General features: G+C 36.9%; 1 protein-coding gene across 2 annotated transcripts in view; it reads left to right on the top strand.

Moving 5' to 3' along the window:
• Positions 1-22,362, top strand: part of Ufsp2 (UFM1 specific peptidase 2) — a 49,806-nt gene extending 27,444 nt beyond the window's left edge. For both annotated transcript variants that reach the window (XM_069824480.1, XM_069824481.1), the window contains exons 7-10: positions 4,939-5,082; positions 9,196-9,322; positions 12,121-12,374; positions 21,992-22,362. In XM_069824480.1, coding sequence (XP_069680581.1) covers positions 4,939-5,082; positions 9,196-9,322; positions 12,121-12,374; positions 21,992-22,203 — 737 coding nt within the window. In that variant the 3' untranslated portion in view covers positions 22,204-22,362. The remainder of the gene's footprint in view (positions 1-4,938; positions 5,083-9,195; positions 9,323-12,120; positions 12,375-21,991) is intronic.
• The last annotated feature ends 949 nt before the right edge of the window (positions 22,363-23,311 follow it).

Here is a 23,311-nt window from a genome sequence, read left to right as displayed (position 1 = left end):
ACTCGTATCTATATTCTGCATACTGCAGATTTCTCCACCCATCTCGGGGAATCACTCAGTAGTCTATTATATAGGTTTGCGTTATTATTTATTGTAAATTAAATTAAATTATGAGGTAAGAAAATATTGAATTATATTATATCATACTAGGTTATACAAAATAACTGTAAATATAATTTTGACACGCAAAGAAAACCAACAAGTGGAAAAACGTAATCAACTGTAGCATATGATATAACATAGCCCTATTACATATTGCGCCGCATGGAATGCTCCTGCCATCTAGCAGTAAAACTTCGCATAAGATATCCCTATAGGATGCACACACTGAAACACAGTTTGTTTTCCTAATCTATTCAGTTGTGTAACTTGTTTTATTATTTCTTCTATTTTAATGTTAGTATTTATTTGAAGCTAATTCCTATATTATTAATATAGAGTCAACCAAGAGTATTGTATTATTAAATGGATATAATAATAATAATAATAATAATAATAATAATAATAATAATAATAATAATAATAATAATAATAATGGTTTATTTTAACTGGCAGAGTTAAGACCATTCGGCCTTCTCTTCCACTCAACCAGTATGATATAAAATTACTACATTGCTATAAACAAAACATAATTAATACAATACAATACAATACACAATTAATATAATACAGTGACAATTCTTTTTATCTTCCCAACATACCAAGAAAAAATTATGTGCGGTAGAAACAGTGACCCATTTTAAATATTACATTTCAGCATTAGACATTATAACTACGTATTATTACTATACAATGTTGCAGTTGCAAAGAAGACTTGGTATCATTCCTTACACAAGTTACCTTTTTGTAGATTACGTTCATCAGGTAACCACCATTGTTGGCAATGCAATCTTTGGCATGAACACGCACATTCGCCATAACCTTATGTAGGTTTTGTTCTGTTATTGCCTCGATTTGGGTACGAATGTTTTTTTTTCAATTCCTGGATGTTTGCTGGCCTGTTTGCATAGACTCTGGATTTCAGAAAATCTCACAGAAAAAAATCACAGACTGATAAATCGAGCGAAGTGGAAATGTATCTCATCCGTCATCAGATTGTTGAGGAAATGGGGGTGTGTTTATTATCTCCAGAAGCTGCATACATGAGATTCAACATGACTCCAAACCTGTCACCTGTCCATTCCTGCCGATATTAAAGAATCGCCAAAACAGATGCTATGTAGTCACAACACTATCCCCACACTTGAAAAAGGTTTCAACATCACACGCACAATGTTCATTTGACCAACGCTCCATTCTGACTGCCAAGGGTATGCTATACGGGCGGACAGCAATGCTTTGAACTGCACAATGCAATAAAATAAACATTAGCACTCTATACTGTTTTCGCTGTAAGGAAAATCCTAATGTAAACATAAGCACATTGCTGTCATACCCGTGATTGGCTCCCAGTCGAAACACTCACACGACGCAGGAAAATATAGTTCATATTTGGAAACCACAATCTTGTGTTATTTGAAAATAAAACATTGAATTCTAGTTGTTAAATACGATGAAACATTTAACTTTACTCATATGTGAAACGCTATGTAAAAGAAAGCTACTTATTTTGTTATGTACTATGAACGCGGATGAATACCAACAGTAATACCGAGGCAGTCTGTTCTTGTAACAAGCTGGCGTCACTTGAGCTCGTAGTTGTTTACATAAGCACGTGGTACTGAAATATGGCTTCTGCATCCTCAACTGTCCATTGTGAAGACATAAGACATAAATAATTTAATTACAGTAACCCATCACCGTAAAAAACAGCTTGTTGCGAATCCCTACAATAAGCCTCGGAATAGGACTGATTCTCTGGCACGACCACAGCAAAGGAATAAGGTTTTGAGATTTGGCACTTGGAACGTAACTAGTCTTTATAGAACAGGAGGGGTAACATTAGTAGCAAAAGAACTAGCTAGATATAGAATAGACTTCGTGGGAGTACAAGAGGTTAGGTTAGATGGGAATGGTATGTCACAAATAGGAGATTACTTGTTGTATTATGGGGAAAGAAACAATAATCACCATATCAGATTACCAGGAAACAATTGGCATTCATACAGTCCTCTCTGTAGATTGAAAACTCAAAAAAGTTTCATATCCATTGTTCAAGAATTAAAACAGAAAATCAATATCCCCAATTTAAAAGAAAACTTACAAATTAAACCACACCCTTTAACTCTATTAAATATAGAATATAATCTAAATTTAACAGAATAAATACTGAAATCAGAAGTAAACACTGAAATACTGAAACAATTGTCTTTAGAGACAATTAATATTAGGTACCCTCCACAAAACTGGCTTCATTTATACACCGACGGATCCTTGATCTCCAGAGAACAAGGTGCCCGTGCAGGTGTTACGTGCTGTCTCTTCTCACTTTATAGATCTCTTGGATATGGAATTGCAATAAGGGAAAGTCTCAGGAATCTTCTATGCCTCATCAATAAATTTAGGAATGCAGTTATATTGTCAGACTCCAAAGCAGCTATTCTATCAATAGTCTCTAAACATACACCTTCATCTCAAACAGCAGAAATAACTAAAATGCTCTCTCAATTAATATCACTCAATAAAAGAATTGTATTCCAATGGATACCATCCCATTGTGGAATCCTGGGAAATGAGAATGCGGATGCTTTAGCAAAGAAGGGCAGCACTGCTCCTTACAGACCTGTTACTAAATCTACGTATTACTCTGTGAAGAGATTTATTAAATCTACATACTTAGACTTCAACAAACAAAATTTAATAACACAATCCCAAGGAAAAAAATGGAACTCTCTGCATCAAAATCCATAGTTAATTCCCGATTGACCACGAAAATCGTCTGTAGCTGCATTTAGATTGGCAATAGGCCAAACACCTGCATAGAATTGGAATATATCAGTCCCCTAACTGTCCATTGTGCAACTCAAACCAAGAAATGGATTCGGAACATCTCAAAAATCTGTGCTTCAGTGGCTGGCCATGATAATATCTTTGAAAAATATTGGAGTGCAAGAGGTCAAATGACTTCATTGTCAAATGCCTGGCATTAGAAAACAACAATAATCACCAATTAGGAACAGGATTTTTTATTCATAAAAGAATAAAATCAGCAGTAAAAAAGGTCGAATTTATCAGTGACAGGTTATCATATTTAGTACTTAAGGGTAGATGGTGCGACATCATAGTTATAAATGCTCACGCCCCTACAGAAGAGAAAGACGACCATATAAAGGATAGCTTCTATGAGGAATTGGAACATACTTTTGATCAGTTACCTAGATATCACATGAAAATTTTATTGGGGGATTTCAGCGCTAAAGTGGGATGGGAGGATATTTTTAGACCAACTATTGGAAAAGAGAGCCTACACATAACTAGTAGTGACAATGGAGTTAGATTAGTCAACTTTGCCACATCGAAAAATTTAATTGTCAAAAGTACAACATTCCCCCATAAGGATATACATAAATATACTTGGACTTCTCCAGATGGATTGACACACAACCAAATAGATCACATCTTGATAGATAAACGGAGACACACTAGTATAGTAGACATTCGAACTTTCAGGGGTGCAGACTGTAATTCTGACCATTATTTGGTAATTGGGGAATTAAGAGAAAGACTATCAGTAGCCAAGCGAGTAGAGCAACAAGTTAATACTACTAAATTCAATATTTTGAAATTAAAGGACAAGGAAACTAAGCAAAATTATCAGGTCGAAATTTCGAATAGGTTTGCCACTTTAGAAAGTTCCGACGAAGTTGAGAAAGAATTAGATGTTAACAGCATGTGGGAAAATATCAGAGATAGTATCAAAATTGCAGCTGAGCAGAGCATAGGTTATTATGAAACTAAGAAAAAGAAACCGTGGTTTGATGAAGATTGTTGCATGGTAGTAGAAAGAAGGAAACAGGCAAAATTGAAATTCTTACAGGATCCAGTTGAGGAGAAGAGAGATAATTATTTCAATGAAAGACGGGAAGCAAGTCGTACACTTAGGAATAAAAAGAGAGATTACTTGAAGGAAAAACTGAATGAGGTAGAAACAAATAGTAAGAATAAAAACATTAGAGATTTATATAAGGGCATAAAGGAATTTAAGAACGGATATCGGCCAAGGGTAAATGTGATCAAGGATGAGAATGGTGACTTGCTTGCAGAGGGCATGTAGTACATATGGGCGAATCCAGAAATGCATATAGAGTGTTAGTTGGGAGACCGGAGGGAAAAAGACCTTTGGGGAGGCCGAGACGTAGATGGAGGGATAATATTAAAATGGATTTGAGGGAGGTGGGATATGATGATAGGGACTGGATTAATCTTGCACAGGATAGGGACCGATGGTGGGCTTATGTGAGGGCGGCAATGAACCTTCGGGTTCCTTAAAAGCCATTTGTGTAATTATAAAGTAAATGTTTCCTAAGGAAATGACTGCATAGTAGTGAGGTTACACCTAATTGACGAGTAACGGGAAATGTTTAACATGAAACAGAATGTACAACAGTTACACTGTAGGCGGGAACACGTACTGAGAATCTATGGCGCCAAACAGCGGCCAATGAAGCCTCACTTCAGTCACGTGCTGTTGTTTATATTAGGATTTTTCTTACAGTGAAAAGATTATAGGAAACTGTCACCGATAATGGCGCACATTTTAAAATAGGTCATTGTTTCTGCTGAACCTTGTATTAAAATATTTAACGTCAATCCTGAACTTATATTTAGTTTTATATTTTTTAAAGATTTCCTGTACATGTTTTAGTGTATCTTTTGTTTCGCTTCATGGTTTTCATTACAAAATTTCTTACAACAGTTGCTGAAGTTTGAACAGACTATTGTCCAAAAATGCATTTATATAAGTGCTTGTGTTTATATGTATATACTGAACTGTTGCAGATAAAGAGCGCTGTTTACTGCACAAAGTTCTGGCTCTGCCTCAAGACCGACCATTCTTCAGGCGAGGTAGTGCCCACATCTTTGCAAACGAAGTTCCTGCTAATGCACCTCTTATCAATGTACACGAAGGTTTAAATTCTACAGGTAAGATAACATCACTTATTTCAGTTGTACTCATGAGTAGAGTGATACCTACCTTGAGCAGTAAGTGTATTTGTGACAAAATAATTTCTGGGACGAACTGCTCAGGACGAAAAGTCGTACTACGTCTTCGAAGACTACACATTTCAATGTATTTTTTGAACGACAAAATTCATCATATAAATCATCATTCATGGCAAAATCAAATGTTTAGAATAAAGATTTTTATATTAGGCAAAAATAAGGGAGAAGAAAAATACAGTAGCTGGGAGACTGTACAAAATTAGGGTCAAATACGGGAGATCCCAGGAAATATGAGAGAGTTGGTAGAGGAAGATCTGTTAGACCACCAGTTTAGCTCAGTTGACTAAGGCACTTGCCTGCCAATCTGGAATTGTGCTTGAGTGCGGATTCAATTTCTGCTTGGGCTGATTACTTGGTTGGGTTTTTTCTGAGGTTTTCCCCAACTCTAACATGAATGTCAAGTAATCTATGGCGAATTCTCGGCCTCATCTCGCTATCACCAATTCCATCGAAGTTAAATAACCCTGCAGTTGGTACAGCGTCGGTAAATAACCAAGTAAAAAAAAAGCTATAAAGCATTGTACGCCGGAGAGAGCAGTCACATGTGCACAACTCGCCAACACAGTATAAAGGCTATTGGCCTGAGGAAGAAGCGAAGAATACAATAAGAGAAGATGGAACAGTGGTTACAGAAAGAGACATCAGGAAATGATAAAGTAAGTGAATTAAGTAGAGAGGAAAGGGATAATAATGCAGGCTTGAATCAAGTAGAAGTAGATATGAAGAACCAGGCTTTAGAAAACTTAAGACTAAAGCTAGAAAACATCAGTGAAAAGATAGAAGAGTTGATGGCAGAGAATAACAAATTAAAGAAGAAGATTAGTGACTACGATCTCAAGATGAGGAAAAATAACTTAATAATTTTCGGGGTCGAAGAAAGGGGCTGGGAAAAAGAGATGGATACCTTTGAGAAAGTGAGAGATTTATGTGAAGTGATCTTTAATATCGAGTTGAGAGAAGAACATGTCGACCATACGTACAGGTTAGGGAACGGGTCCAAAAGACCTATCTTCTTGAGCTTTAGGAATACAAAAGTAAGGGAAGCTATTATGAATAACCTAGGACGGCTCTGTGGTTCAGGACTGAGAGTGGAAAAAGATATGCCATTTGAAGTAAGAAATAGAAGAAAACAGCTACTACCTTATATGAAAGCAGCGAGGGCGAAGGGTCACTTTGCTAAAATGTACGAGGATAGACTGAAAGTGAACGGAAAATGGTATGATCTGGAGTTTTGCCTGAGGAATGAAGATCATCCAGAATTTGGACTAACGAGAAGAACGAAAGAGGACAGTGGACATATTTCAACTCTGCAGAGGGAAGCAACGAGAAGGCAACAGAGAGTCGACGTTAGCTACATAAGCGGAGGGAAGGAGTAGAAGAAAATCATCCCAACTTCAAGGACGGAACAAGTGATTGTCGCAGATAAACACATGGTAACAGGAGTGAATAGTAATGAGTTCAGGAACCCACATACTGACGTACGAGGAAGTGTAAAGATGGCACAGCAAGGAGAAGAAAACAGTAACGTGATCATGCAGCGTAAGCGGATTCCTAATCTCCATACGATGGCAGTAAGGTTAGCGCACTCCAGAAGGAATGCTGACAATAACGGAACAAACAACACGGGCGCCAGAAAAAAGGCGAGGGATGATAAAAAGAGAAACCAAGAGTCAGGAAGTGATAGGGGAGGAAATTGTGTAAAGAATAAGGGTGCAAGTGTAAGTGGAAATCTAGTGTGTGAAAGTGAAAGCGTGGGGGGGGGGGGAATAAAAGAGGAATAGAAGAAGAAATAAATAGAAAGAAAGACAAAGACAGAAATAAGGCAGAGACGAACAGTAATGAAAGGTCAGAACTTGCGACAGTTGAGGATTTAGCAGAGATATTTGATACGTGTAAAAAAAAAAAATTTGGGGATGTGATCAAAAAGTGCAAGTAAAGTGAAACTGGAAAAGATCGAGAAGTATAGGGGAGAGAGAAAGTGTATAAGCTGTTGTGTAGAATAAATGTAAGTATTTATAGGAAGTGGGAATAGTGACAATGGATTAGGTGTAAGCAGAATAGTGGGAAAGTGGAAGTGTGTGCAAATAGGAATGAGTGAAAATAGTGAGAAAGGGTTAAGAGAAATGAACAAGTGACAGCATAAAATTAGTACTAACATTTGAACGTTGGAACAGTAAATGAATAAAAGGTCAAAGAACAAATAGGACAAATAATTCAATATGATAATTTATAGAGAAAAATTGAACTTGAGATTTAGTGAATAGTAGTTAGAGGAAAAGGGGGATGTGAGAGGAGTATACAATATTAGATATATTAGGATTAATGAACAAATAGAGAATAGCAATTGAAATGTAGGAGAAATACTGTAGGGGAGATTGACTAAGTAACAAAAAAGGTACATAGTATAATTGGGAGTATTTGTGTAGACGTGTACTGCAAATAATGTGTTATTGTAATAATATGTTAATGGTGGCACCGGATACAGAAATGTGAGGTTCACCATTACATGTATGTAAAGAAGTGCTGTGAAGAAATATATATCAAATATATATCATATAATATCAAATATATATAAAGCATTGTTGTACATGTTGGTTTGTAGATTGTCATTTCCAGATTTCACATTTCCTTGTATTTTCATAACACAACTGAAGACTTTTCCAGTCTCACGAATTACAATGTGCAACAATTTGTTTCCAACGCTTCTCATTTTTTGGTGGAAATTCTCTCTCCCTCCCTCTTCCTCTCCTCCTCTCCTCCCCCCTCTCTCTCATTTACGTTTGAGAACTGTTTCAGTCCACATGTCTCCCTTCATTTTTAAAATTCGCTGGACGCATTTCCTTTCCTTCTTGTGTTCTTCAATAATTATCTTTTTAGTTACGAGTGTTATGAAGGAGACATGGAATATCGAGTGATGTATTGTAAACCTCTTGCTGTAAACGATTTTCCCTCGCATTTCGCCCTGTTGTCTCATGCATTTCTGTGATCGTAGGTCAGCACTAAACCAAGTTCATGTAATCTAATAAGATCAATGTTATATATAACATAAAAGGGAAAAAATGGAACTCTCTTCATCATAATCCACAGTTAATTCCCGATTTACCACGAAAATCGTCTGTAGCTGCATTTAGATTGTCAACAGGCCATGACTGTTTGGCCAAACACCTGCATAGAATTGGAATATATCAGTCCCCTAACCAAGAAATGGATTCGGAACACCTCAAAATCTGTTCTTCAGTGGCTGACCATGATAATATCTTTGAAAAATATTGGAGTGCAAGAGGTCAAATGACTTTGTCAAACACCTGGCATTAGAAAACAACAACAACAACATATAACATAAATAAATTATAGAGCTCACTTCATTTTCTGATCTTCACTCAAAGATTAACTCATCTCATTCAGTGATGTTTATGAAACCAGGCTTAGTTGTTCTAGGCATTGCTAATTTTGTGCCAATTTCCTCTCTTTGCCCCATTGATAGTTTTAATCATTGTATGCACAAATTTGTATGCATATGTTATATCCACATTTCGTTTCCTTGCATCAAAATCACTAATGATGTTTAGTTTACTTTTAAAGAAGTAAAGTTTCGATCTCTTACTGTTTCTTTTTTCTGGAATCCTTTTACATAAAATAAAACCAATATTATAGCTGCAAACAATCAATGAACTTCTCCGGTAACTATTTACAAATCAATCAGTCCATCCATTCAGTATTAAATATGATTCAGCTCTTCAATCAGTTGAGAAGATTGTGAATTCCCAAAGTGTAGATCTTGCAGGTGATTCATAATATTACGAAATATTCGGGTGCGTGACTGGATGCTAGAGATCATGCAGATATTAATCTTCCAGGAGAAATGTACCAACCAATACATGATCAGCAAAAATGATTAGTTGAATTTCGGCGATAATGAAATTTAATAGTATTAAATAGTGAACTACTGTTAGTATAAATGATGATGATTGGAGCTGCATTGTATTGTATACCTTAAAGATTGTCAGAATTAATTAATGTCCTTTTTTACAGTGAAAGATGGCGAGGTGTCACTAGTTCAGGGGACATACAGTTATCACCATTACAGACAGGATCGCATTGATGACAATGGATGGGGGTGTGCATATCGTTCATTGCAGACTATTATTTCTTGGTTCAGGTATGTATTTATTATTATTATTATTATTATTATTATTATTATTATTATTATTATTATTATTATTATTAATCAATAATATGTCGAACACAGTATAAATTGGTAGACACTCCAACATGCAATTATCCTTGGAAAAACAAGGCACTTTAGTATTTACATAAATTTCCAGTCTTGCATATTACCCTGAGAAATACAGTACGAGGCGCATCCAGAAAATAAGTTTCCCAATTTTTTCCCCTTGAAAGTAAACATAATTAGCCTTGTCAATTGTGCATGCGTAACAGATCTATGACGTATTAATCATATGCCAGCCGCACAGGTCCCGCCTGGTGCCAGTAGCGTGGCAGCAGTGGTCCGAAATGGAAGCTCTTATTCCTTCTCCCGCCGCCGCATTGCGCCAATTGAAATTCATCGGAAGCTCTGTCAGGTCTATTGGCCGAACATCATGAGTAGGCCTAAGCAGATGGTGCGTCGCCGGTGTAGGCAGTTTTCCGAAGGTCGTCAAAGTGTCCATGATCAAGAGCACAGTGGGCGACCGTCCCTCATCAATGATGATCGTGTTGAGCTGGTGCGGCAGTGCATCATGGAGAACCGTCGTTTTACGATTATGGAGCTGAGCAGCCATTTTCCGCAGATACCGCGATCCTTGTTGCATGAGATTGTCCTAAGCACCTGCTATTCAAAAATAGTGTGTGCCAGGTGAGTACCGAAAAACCTGACACCCGAACACAAAATGCAACGTTTAGGAGCGGCACTGACATTTCTGCAATGGTATCACGATGACGGCGACGAGTTCCTCGACAGGATCGTCACGGGCGATGAGACTTGGATTTCGCACTTCACCCCGGAAACCAAGCAGCAGTCAATGCATTGGCGGCATAGTGGATCTCCGGTCAGGACGAAATTCAAACAGACGCTGTCGGTACGGAAAGTGATGTGCACGGTGTTCTGGGACAGGAAGGGCATTCTGCTCATTGACTTCCTTCCAAGAGGTGAAACAGTGAACGCTGACCGTTACTGTGAAACACTGCGAAAATTGCGACGTGCCATTCAAAACAAGAGGCGTGGAATGCTTACTGCAGGTGTTGTGCTCCTCCATGACAATGCTCGTCCACATACGGCTCGGCGCACAGCAGCTGTTTTGACGGAATTTGGCTGGGAGTTGTTTGATCAGCCACCCTACAGTCCTGATCTTGCTCCCAGCGATTTTCACGTTTTCTTGCACTTCAAGAAATTCCTGTCCTTTGGTGAGCGTTTTGGCAACGACGAAGAGGTGAAGACGTCTGTCACACGCTGGTTCCATTCACAGGCGGCAGAGTTCTACGACAGAGGGATACAAAAGTTGATCCCACGATTCGACACAAGTGTCTCAATTCTGATGGTGGCTATGTTGAAAAATAGCTGAAACATTGCTGTACCTGTTGTCAATAAATGTTTTCCTGAAAGTGTGTGTTCTTTTTTTTTTTTTTTAATAAGGAAACTTACTTTCTGAATGCGCCTTGTACAATCTCGTTAGTATGATTTTCTAGGGACAAAAAAATTGAACGTCAAGTACAGGGAAACATACTACTGAAAAACATTTTTTTTTCTCATCTGCGTTAAAAACATAATTTGAGCTCTACTTTTTTATAATGGATGGAAGTGTCGTATTTTTCCACGATTCGACAGTGTCAGTATTCACACTTGCAGCCTCGCCTCAGAAACATCTGTATGTTAGACTGTGACGTTCTTGAACCTTTCAATTCAACCATTTGAAGCTTTAAAGTTGTTTCCTATAACCAGATAAATTTTTTCGGTTGAATTCTGAAATATTCTGTATATTGCCCCAAACTTTTTTAGATGTCATAGTATAGATAAGTCAAGTGAATTATTGATTGATTAACTAGTGGACTTACTCGTGTTAATTATGTAAGATTTGTGCGGCTTACAGCTGTTTCAGTGCTTCACGCACCATCCTCAGAGCCTACTAGATCACGGCGTCATCTCGAACTTCTCTGCCTGTTATGTGGGTGTGTTTGATTGTTGAAAGGTGTTGAAGAGTGGAGTCAAATAGTGTAGGTGTACTGAAATTGATCTGTGTGTTGAGAATTTGATCAGGGTGTGTTTTAGTTTGTTTGTATATTTCGTATTGTTCTAGTGTGTTGAGTTTTTGGTTCTTGGGTTGTATGTGTAGGATTTTCATGTCCGTATTTATGTTATTGTATGTACGGTTAGCATTGGTTATGTGATCGGCATATGTAGATGTATTGTGTCCTCTGGTTATTGCTTTAATGTGTTCTTTGTAGCGTGTTCAGAATGATCTGCCTGTCTGTCCTATGTAGAACATCTACATACGCCGATCACATAACCAATGCTAACCATACATACAATAACATAAATACGGACATGGAAATCCTACACATACAACCCAAGAACCAAAAACTCAACACACTAGAACAATACAAAATATACAAACATACTAAAACACACCCCGATCAAATTCTTAACACACAGATCAATTTCAGTACACACACACTATTTGACTCCACTCTTCAACACCTTTCAACAATCAAACACACCCACATAACAGGCAGAGAAGTTCGAGATGACGCCGTGATCTAGTAGGCTCTGAGGATGGTGCGTGAAGCACTGAAACAGCTGTAAGCCGCACAAATCTTACATAATTAACACGAGTAAGTCCACTAGTTAATCAATTGATTATATTCAAGTGTTAAAAGTAGTGTACACAAGATTCAAAATGAATTATTGAATAAAGCATGTAGCTTTCCTTGCTGATCTGTTATAGTCGATATACTTTGCAGGTGGCAGGGATACACAGAGCATCCGATTCCAACACATCGTGAGATTCAGCAGTGCCTAGTGAATATCGGGGACAAGCCTTCGTCTTTCGTGGGCTCTTGTCAGTGGATAGGCTCCACTGAAGTCAGCTTCTGTCTGGAGTCTATGTTAGGAATCACGTCGAGAATATTATCGGTCAACTCTGGGGAGGAGATGGGCAATCTGGGTGGTGAGCTATCCTTCCACTTCAAGCACGATGGTACTCCTGTCATGATAGGTAAGAGGTCATATCGTCACTTAGTGTATTGTAGAACTGCAAAACATGTTATATGCATGCATATTTTCTTTTCAATTGGGTTTATATTCTTTCTTTGTTGTACTAGTTTGGTTGTATAAATGCTTCTACTTGTCATTTGATCTTCCAACTCCAACTGGAATACTTGTTTGGGATACTAAATGCAGTATTACATGGGCTATTCCATCTCAAATTGACCGAAATATAGAGAAAATTGACCTTGCAATTTTTAAATACAATGAAACTTTTTCTGTCCATTGACAGCTGTGATACAATGCTTTATGCAAAGTTTGAGGCATCAGAACTTCATAGTGTTTAAATTAAAAATATTTGAATTTATCGTATTTTCATAAAATTAGCAACTTTAAGCTTTTATGGCTCCGAAACCCTTTCACCCAATGATTATTTTGATGCAGAGAAATTAAAGTTTATATTGACACATAAACAGTTTTTCTTACTTTTTATGGAAATGGAGAAATTTAGATTTTTCTTCATTATGACGCCTTTGACCATGAAAAAATATTTTTAAAATATATGATTAGATTCTGCATTGAAAGTACAAATAAACAAATTTTTTTACTGGTGCACCGTTGTTAAGAAAATATTGAAAATATCAAATAAAGAAAATAAATAGTACGCGTGTGAAGTAACCAACTGACTGTGAGGCGGGAGCTAGCCAAGACAAGCAAGGCCAGGAGACAAACACATGATGTTTGGTCTAGTAGCGTATAGCTGGTCTAGCTTTATCACAAGTTTTCATAAACACAGGAGTAAAATGACGCCCAACGCTTGCTTATCTTCATCTCTTGGCCAGTGCGTGCTGTACTGCGCCGCTCAAGTCTAGGCGTGTGAAAATAATTTATTTAACACCCTCGAAACTTATTGCCGTGACACTAAGCAAACAATGCCGAATCCCACTTAATAATGCAAGGTTTTTTTCATTATTTTTTTACATTTTTACAAATTGGCAAAAAGCCTAAAAGTAAGTAAAATCAGATTATCTGTCTCTCTGTATACAATAAAAATAAGGATTACTTCTTAACATAACCTACCAAATGTCGGCTTCAAAATGAGCTCCCGTTCAATGTTCTGCAGCAAATGGTTCCAGAGTTCTGAGCGCTGAAAGAGGCTTGTTTTTATAAAATACGTTAAATTTGTCGCTCAATAGTACGAAAACCGTTTGACTTTCGATAGTATATTTTTGAAAATGCACTGTCCTCAGCACCTTCTATAAATAGGGAAAAAATTAGAGTATTAAAAGAATGCGAGGTTTTTTACTGATCGATTTCATATGGAATAGCCCACATATATGTTGAGTTCTTAGTTACTGAAATCCTGTCAGTTACACTGAGGTATGGAAATGTTGGTCTGTTATAAAATCCCTTAACCACCTACAAAAGAACTATTAACCTCCAAAGAATTCTTTCGTCGGAAATAAAAAATTCTCTGCTCTATTAAGTATAACTCGCACCCAGTTTCGGGAATAATACTACAATTGCGTTGCTTTGAATGTTTTATTTTTGCTTCAGTTTACAAAATATGGAGAGTATGGATCTGTGATAAGATAAGTAATTAACGAAGGGCATATTATTTTCTCTTTATATGGAGTGACATTCTGGAATTTATCTCAGTTCAGACACTATGGTTCACCCAAAGTGTATTGTGCGTGTTCACTTTAATATTGGAGAACTCATGATTACAAATCAAACGAGTGGTTGCACAGGTCTGTAGCTGGTCTTGATGCCGGGATATTACTTAGGTAATAGTTTGTTACAGTAAGCATGTGAAATTCTGTCATTTTTTTGTTTCACCATGGATCCCAGAACGGATGCCCATACTTGGAAAGACTTTGTACATTAAGAATCATTCTTATGTGCTGAACAAAGATCACATTTTCGCAATTTTACAACCAATAGAGGAAGAAGTCCATTGCTACTGTTTGTGACAGTTCACAATACGTGCTAATATTACTTAATGTTTTACATAGTTCATTTCTACTGTTCTGCTCAGTGGCAGATCTTTCACTGCAAAACCAGCATACTCCAATCTTTCCTATTTTCTGCCTTCCCCTTTGTCTCCACATATGATCTATACGTGGTACAGTCATTAAGTTCTAATACTGTGCGCATAGTGGCATTGTGCACTATAGCGCATAGGTGGCGCCATGGTATGATACCTTGTCAGTTAGTCTCTCGAACCCAACAAGAGACAGTTGAGTGCATGCACTGTAAACAGAACTACGGTCTTTGTTGTGATGGTGATTTGAATGCGCGCATCGGAACTCGAGTATGTTGCAGTTTGAGCAACGGGCAAACGTCACGTTGTCAGAAATTAGGCGAAACTGCTATAACAGATCATAACTGGAGACGAAACATGGTGTTTCCTTTACGATCCGCAACTGAAGCAACAATCCGCCACCTGGAAAACGCCATTATTTCCACGACAGAAAAATCCGCAACAAGACAGGTCAAAAGGCAAGGTGATGCTTTAACAGTTTTTTTATTCAAATGGAATTGTTCACATAGAATTCATCCCACAAGGTGCAGCTGTAGACAAGATCCTCTACAAAGAGATTCTTGGCCGTTTAAGCAATTCAATTCGTCGTAAGCGTCCTGAGCTTTGGCATAGGAAGAATTGGCTGTTGCTACACGACAACGCCCCTGCACATCGCTCCATCCTTGTCCAAGAGGAACTTGCAAGGCAACAGGTTGCTGTTTTGCCACACTCTCCGTACTCACCTGATCTCGCACCATGCGATTTTTTTTCTCTTTCCCCTCATGAAATCAATCCTACGAGGGCGTAATTTTTATGCGGCCGAAAAGGTCATGACTGCCACAAGAGAAGCCGTACGGCATCTTCCTGCCAACATCTTTCAGCGGTGCTTCCAGCAGCTACACCAACGTTGGCAGACGTGCATAGCGGCCAGCGGCGACTATATTGATGGAGGATGTCGATCTGTTTAAGTGTACGCCGTATCACGCGGCATCTTCTGAGACATCCAGATTCTTGTGGGTGCCTACCTTTCAGGCGTCAGTGTCAGAACTTAATGACTGTACCACGTATATCTTAATGTCATCTATCATCTGATATCTTCTTCTGCCCCAAACTCTTCTCCCGTCCACCATTCCTTCCAGTGCATCCTTTAGAAGGCAGTTTCTTCTGAACCAGTGACCCAACCAATTCCTTTTCTTCTTCCTGATCAGTTTCAGCATCATTCTTTGTTCACCCACTCTTACCAACACAGCTTCGTTTCTTATTCTGTCTGTCCATTTCACATGCTCCATTCTTCACCATATCCACATTTTAAATACTTCTAGTTGCTCTCTTTACTTCATCGTAATATCCATGTTTCTGCCCCTTACAATGCTACATTCCACACAAAGCACTTCACTAGTCTTTTCCTTAGTTCTTTTTCCAGAGGTCCGCAGAAGATGCTCCTTTTTCTATTAAAAGCTTCCTTTGCCATTGCTATCCTCCTTTTGACTTCCTGGCAGCAGCTCATGTTACTGTTTATAGTACACCCCAAGTATTTGAAGCTGTCCACTTGCTCTACTGCCTTATTTAGAATTCGTAAGTTTACCTTCTTTACTTATCTTCCTATGACCATGCTCTTCGTCTTGTTGCATTTATCTTCATTCCATACTGCTCACAGCTGTATTTAGCTCCAGTAGCATAATAGGCTATAAATTATGTATACATATGTATGTATTTATTCACACTGCAATGAGTATATACCCGGTGGCAGTGGTAACTAATTATACTCAATAAAGACAATAATAAACACAATTAATAATAATACTAATAATTAATACTAACAATAATTAATAATAATAATAATAATAACAGGGAACATCCTAAATTAAATGAAGCACGATCAGTTAAAATAACATTTAAAGTAAATCTAATTTGTGCCTTAAACCTATGATCGAACTAAAATCCACGAGTGTGATATGTTCATATCTACACAAGTACCTTTCAACACTACACTCATTTCGCTGTCAACTCACTCACTGCACTGGAACTACGACACATTTCACTGATTCTATCCTGATTTCACTAACACTTCAAAATCATTTCACTGTTCAAATACTTTGCACTGCCACTATAAACTATAAAGTTTCACTGACAGGAACACGTTTCACTTACTCAACACACTTCACTGACACAACACACTTCACTGACACAACATAATTCTTCACTGATAGAACACTTCAATAACAAAATATCAATTACACCCTTTAAATACTGTGTATAATTATCGTCTATTAGTAAAGTCCTTAAGCCTATTTTTAAATACATTTTTGGTTGTTGGTAAAGCCTTTAGTAAGTCTGCAGGTAAAGCATTCCAGTCCCTGATAGTACGATTGAGAAAAGAAAACTTTCCAGTGTCCATGCTCTGTCTTCTTTCCCTCAATTTATAAGAGTGGTCGTTCCTTGAAGAGTAATTTGGCGGCTGCAACCTATTTTTTATTTCTCTTTAGGCTCACCTCTGTATGTTTTGAACATCGCGCATAATCGAATTCGCGTTCTCCGGTCCGTGAGTGTGTCCCATTTTAATGGTGAATTTTTCCGACAATACTTAAGAGCCCGTTTTTTAATCTTTTCCAGTGACTTAATATGTTCTAGTCTGTAAGGATCCCAACATGCAGCACCATATTCCATTACTGGACGTACTAGTGATTTATATGCAATCTCTTTGGATTTATCAGAGCCTATAGACAGTAAAACCTCGTTAATATGCTGCCACGTATGATGCTTTCCCATTCCTTACGCTTTTTTTTTTTTACGGTCCCTGGATATTCCATATAATATAATCCTGCATAATTTTACCCTCTTGTAATGCTTCCAAATCCCTCTTATAGTATTTTCTTCGGGTCAGAAATGAGTGAAAATTTCGTATACAGTAAAGTGCGAAACTTGTAACATTTTAAAATCAAGGTGAAGAAATATGTTGCTGTGACTGTACTGATGGTCGTTGCACCACAAATGCAAGAAAAAAATTTCATCCTTTACCTGAAAAAAACCCTTCGGTGTTCACTGTTGATAGTTGCACTTGCCAGTACTTTCCTTTGTATGAAAGAATTTAATATTCAAAAGTCTCCCTGTAAATACATTCCTCTCCTTTCTGTAAAATTTAATCATCCTGTGAATACTCTGGAGTGTGCAGTAAGTTTGATAGTGCAAAATGGCATACCGTAATAACCTGTGAAGAGAATGTCCCTTTCATAATGGATGATGACGATGATTGGGCTCCAGTACAAGAGAATTTGGGGGAAGTTAACATGGAGGATTTTGTGGTAGTTGACAATGGTCTAGTGACCTCAGAAATCCACGGTGTTGACGACATGATTGCGGACCATGCTGCCACTACCAACGAAGTTGAAGACAGTGATGAGGAAATTGAATCTGCAGAGGAAAGTGTCCCCACACCAAACAAAGAAGCTTTCGGAGAAGTAAATGTGCTTCGAAAATACATCAGTATTGCTCCTTGCAGTGTATGAAGTGAAATTTTCTGTAGTTATTTGAACCGCATAGAAAATGTTATTCTTAATAGTAGCACAAACACACAGCAAACAACAAGCTGTAACTAAGGCACAATAAAATATGTTCCCTTAGAAGTTGTTTTTAATTTTTTCCCCATTTCATATATCATTTCCCGTCTATAGCGCTTTCTCGCATATTACGCTTGAAGATCACAATCCCTTGACGAGTGCATTAACGGGGTTATACTGTATTTAAAACTATTTCATTACGTTGAAGAATGAATATTTTATGGAGCTCATCTTATCAGAATTTCTGTAGTTTCTTTGTTAATTTTATTTTACATTAAGTTGCAAGAAAACAAACCAATAAATAAGTTATTGTATTGTTAGGTAACTGATCTTTACAGTTATTGATCCACTACATTATAGAGCATTGTTTAAATGATTTTTAACAGACTGTTAGTTATATTACGTTTATTGTATTGTATTTATTAACATTCCATGGTATTCGTACATCACTTCAGAGCTAGAATATGGAACATGTAAAAAAATGTTAATAGTACTACAAAGTCTTAATTATAGTCACAGTCTAGTTTAAATATATACAGAAGAGTTTTACAATGCATTAGTATAACATAAGGAGTTAGTATCGATACAGAAATATTCATGCAGCACTGTCGAATGTTATAAATTCACATACAGAATAGAAGGCGTGAGAAATTAGGTACTCCTGTATTTTTTATATTCCCTTAGTAAAAAGAAAAAGATTACTGTCTTCTTATTGCAGAGACTTCCTGGACTCTACTGTAAAGATCATTGATTACATAAACATGAACATGAATACACTTCTGCAGCTGTAGTGCATTTCATGGTATCCATAAGAAGGAGAGAAACTTTCCATCTTCATTAAAAGAGTAACAATAAAGACTTCTTCCTTAGGAAGAGTACACTACTCTCTTGTACAGTAGTGGCAAAAAACCGGGACCAACCCTTGTAGCTGATTTCAGAGCCTTGTTCAATCCAGAACACGATAGATTGGTAACTAAGACTTTCGTGGTTCGAATCCTGGCTGGGAAAGAAACTTTTTTTTTGTTCCTCATTCAAATTTATTCCCAATATTTTTCGATAGCTGGTAAAATTCATGTTCTGGAAATAATAAGTTAATTAAGTAGTAAAATATCGCTGCAATCGAAAAGTATTGGGAATAAATCTGAATAAGGAACAAAAAAAAAGTTTCCTTCCCAGGCAGGACTCGAACCACGAAAGTCTTAGTTACCAGTCTATCGTGCTCTGGAGTGAACAAGGCTCTGAAATCAGCTACAAGGGTCAGTCCGGTTTTTTTTTTTTTTTGCCACTACTGTACATGTAACGATGATATGTGATCTGTTTCTTTAACCTGCCTTTAGGGTTGTATGTTACTTTCCCATTTTATTGCAAGACAATACATGGACAAGTATTTTTTAACAGATTCCAATTAATCGAAGTAATTATTTGGGAAATGCCTGTTATTATTCGGTTGAGAAGTTTTTGTCATTCAGTCTGCTCTGGAAAAAGCTGAAAGTTAGATTTTATAAAACAGTTATATTACCGGTTGTTCTGTATGGTTGTGAAACTTGGACTCTCACTTTGAGAGAGGAACAGAGATTAAGAGTGTTCGAGAATAAGGTGCTTAGGAAAATATTTGAGGTTAAGAGGGATGAAGTTACAGGAGAATGGAGAAAGTTACACAGCACAGAACTGCACGCATTGTATTCTTCACCTGACATAATTAGGAACATTAAATCCAGACGTTTGAGATGGGCAGGGCATGTAGCACATATGGGTGAATCTAGGAATTCATATAGAGTGTTAGTTGGGAGATCTGAGGAGAAAAGACCTTTGGGGAGGCCGAGACGTAGATGGGAGGATAATATTAAAATGGATTTGAGGAAAGTGGGGTATGATGGTAGAAACTGGATTAATCTTGCTGAGGATAGGGACCGATGGCGGGCTTATGTGAGGGCGTCACTGAACTTTCGGGTTCCTTAAAAGCCATTTGTAAGTATTATTTTGATGTATTGTTTGTGGTCTCGTGTTTTTCTACTTCTTCCTCTACTTTTCATATGCATCTTGCATGAATATGGTAGCTTGTAAGGCATGTTCTTTCACTTGGAATTTTTCTGCATAAAATGGTTATTTTGGCTCTTCTACAAATAGATACATTTTTTTTTAACTTCAGACTGCAGTCTTTGAAAACTTGAGTTGTGAGTTTGTCATATTAGTCTTTTTCGTCATCTTTTTTTCTGAATATCTGCTCATACACACTGTTTTCCTTATTTGTAACATTATATTATAGACATACTGTATATTCTAATGTCGACATCTTAGCTCTCCACTCTGTACTCTGAGAAATAGCCTTATTGTTGCAATCCCGAGAAAGGAATTTATTTATGGGGAAACTATAATCTGCTTATTGGTTAATTGGATTATGGACAATCAGGATTCTGTCATATGTTATTGTTCATGTACTTGCCTTGGGCTGAATATAGTGCAATGTTAGGACCTCTTGCTAACTTTTATAGAAGTACTAGTGGCTTGTGCAGCAAATGCTGCAAACTTAGGTCATTAGATGTTCATATAAAATTTTTCAGATTTATTTTCAATGAAGAATACCAGACATTTTGAAAGTTATTTGCTTCCATAACAATGAAACAAACTCCCTCTGAATGGTTTTTTTATGCCAAATACTTTTTCTTGAACCTGTCCACCTTCAGTTTTTGAGTTTCAGCGCGTAAACGCAAGTAACAATGTCAAGACGATCAGTGGGTTTTTCATGTGGGAGTAAAGCAATAGCTATTTCAGGTCATTGTGGATTGTAGGTGAAAGTTAAAAAAAGTCAAGTTTGCTACGCTTTCTAACAATAGATATGGCATCTTAGTATAGCTGCTCTATGAAGAGCTGGAAATTTAGAGGGTAAAATCATTTTATCCTGCTAAGAGATCTTGCTGAAATGATCGGGAAACTACAAAATTTTGTAGGCCTCTTATTTTATCAGTAAGTAATACCTTTTGGTTTTTCCTTAGCAACTGTAATTTTTGTGCTCTCTCGAGCCAATACTGAAGAGAATGATGCATATAAATATCTATATTCACACTGTCATTAAGTATATGAAAAAGACCCAACCCCACTTGATTAATAACTATAAAAATATTTTATTTTTAATAACAATATTATTTTATGTAAGTTTTGTAGTTTATATAATAGCCGCCACTCAGTAAATTATAGAAATGAAGATCTAATTTAAGATATTCTCTACATCTACTTATATAACCCAAAAACATTTCACTTTCATATCATCAGTATCGCATTAATATGTATAATTAATGAAAAATAGTCGCATCATGGCATTAACTATAATAAAATTTCATTTCTAATGGTAATAATGTCATCAAACCACCTCAAGTTTTATAGATTTTAATATCCAATACACAGCTGTACTCAGAAAATTACATACCGCAGAATCAGATCTGTAAAAAATTTTTAGTAAATCTTGAAGTTTTAATAACCAATTGAATTTGAACTCTAAATATGTCAGCAATCCTGCAGTTCATGGCCTTCGTGTAAGAGCCTATTGTTTATTGTAGTGTGTGTTTTGTTTTATTCTGAAATGCAATTAGTTCTCAAAACTGACGAAAGATGGATTTTGGAAAATAGGAAAATAACATAGAAAAATTGACATTTCACTGAAAACTACTATTTTTCTGAAAAACTTTGGGTCATTTATTAAAATCCGTTCAGCAGTTTTCTCGTAATTTCCATTACCAGTTCAAATTATATATATATATATATATATATATATATATATAGATTTCGATCAGTACTTAGCTTCCTTTTCCAGTCTTGTATATCTCATAGGCAACAACACAGAAAAGAACTAACATACAAAAAGCAAAACACTTTCTTCTCATTATAACTAAAGATTTCCTGTTATGAATATTTCACGTGGGCTATGCATGTTTGGTGTCATGACATCTAGAAAATCCACCATATGGAATGTTAATGATTAACAGTTGAAGGATAAACTTTGATTCCCTCCTTGGCCCCCTGCAAGGTGACAGCTGTGACATTGGTTTGCAGGGGGTGGCGTTCTGGCACATACCATTCTTGGAGTGGACTTCAATAAGAACACTGGAGAACTCAAGTTCCTGATCTTGGATCCCCACTACACAGGAGGTGAAGATCTGCAAGTGATCCAGGGGAAGGGGTGGTGTGGTTGGAAGGGTGTTGACTTTTGGAATAAGACAGCGTATTACAATTTATGTTTACCTCAGCGGCCACGGTGTGTGTGAATAGTGATTGTCTTCATGCCAAAAGTGTAATAGATATTTTGTCTATAAATTTTTGGCTATTCTTGGTGTGGGTAAAAGATGTGAATTATATCTCTGTGTCTTGATGTTGTATTTTTATTCGAGAAAAAAAGTGTTCATATTAAAGAATTATTTAATGTTGTTAAATTTATTATTTTTAGATTGCAATCTTCGATTTATTTTTAAATATTATTTATCTATTTTATAAGCTCAAGAAGAGATTGACACATTTGAGAGAAGACATATTTGCTAGCTGAAACAGACTATGTGGTCTAAATTTCGTGAAAGAAGAATGATGATTAAGGACCGGATTTTTATGTAATAATAATAAATTTAGCTTCCCTTCTGAAAAGGTTGCCAGATTTGACAAAGCGTATTACATATAATTTGGAAACACACCTAAAAGGTAAAATGATATATATTTGAAACGATTAGGGAATCGAATATGCAAAATGTCAGAAAAATTTACACCTAAGTAGCGTTTGTGCTCATTTACAGTTAAGAAATGGGGGGGGGGGGGGGGAATATCATCAGATAGGTTAGAATGATTTGAATGCCATATGCCGCGAGAAAAATAATAGTATTGATTGGCATTGATATCTAAACCAATCAACAACCATCGGTTAAGATAACTTGAATCACTCCCATACGAATGATTTCTCAATATCTGAACCGATCCTTTGAGGGCACTAATGGCTATTTCCTTCACAATGCTGTGTGTTAGGCCCAGGTTTTTACGTTTGTTGGCAAAGAAGGAGGGTATGGTACCACGTGCTCCCACCATCAGACCTATTACATCAATTTGGGACAGGCTATATTTATCTTTATAGAACGGGATTGTTGGTTCATAGACCCGTTTCTTTTCACTGTCCACCTCATGCGGTTGATCTGCATGTGTCTCAAATCTGATGGTGGGATCGAGAATGTATGCCGAGTTGTTCTTAATGGCAATGATATCAATTCGCCGAACACTTCCTTGTGTGGCTAGTCCCTGCACCTCTTGATGGATTGTAAATCCTACTTCCTTCAGTGCCTCAGCCAGCATAGAACGGACAGCATGGTGACGGATGTTGCGAAGGGCCTCACTATA

The sequence above is a fragment of the Periplaneta americana genome, chromosome 4 (assembly GCF_040183065.1).
Source record: "Periplaneta americana isolate PAMFEO1 chromosome 4, P.americana_PAMFEO1_priV1, whole genome shotgun sequence".
Lineage (NCBI taxonomy): Eukaryota > Metazoa > Arthropoda > Insecta > Blattodea > Blattidae > Periplaneta > Periplaneta americana.
The sequence above is the reverse complement of the archived record's forward strand: the minus strand, read 5'-3'. Positions and strand labels throughout refer to the sequence as shown.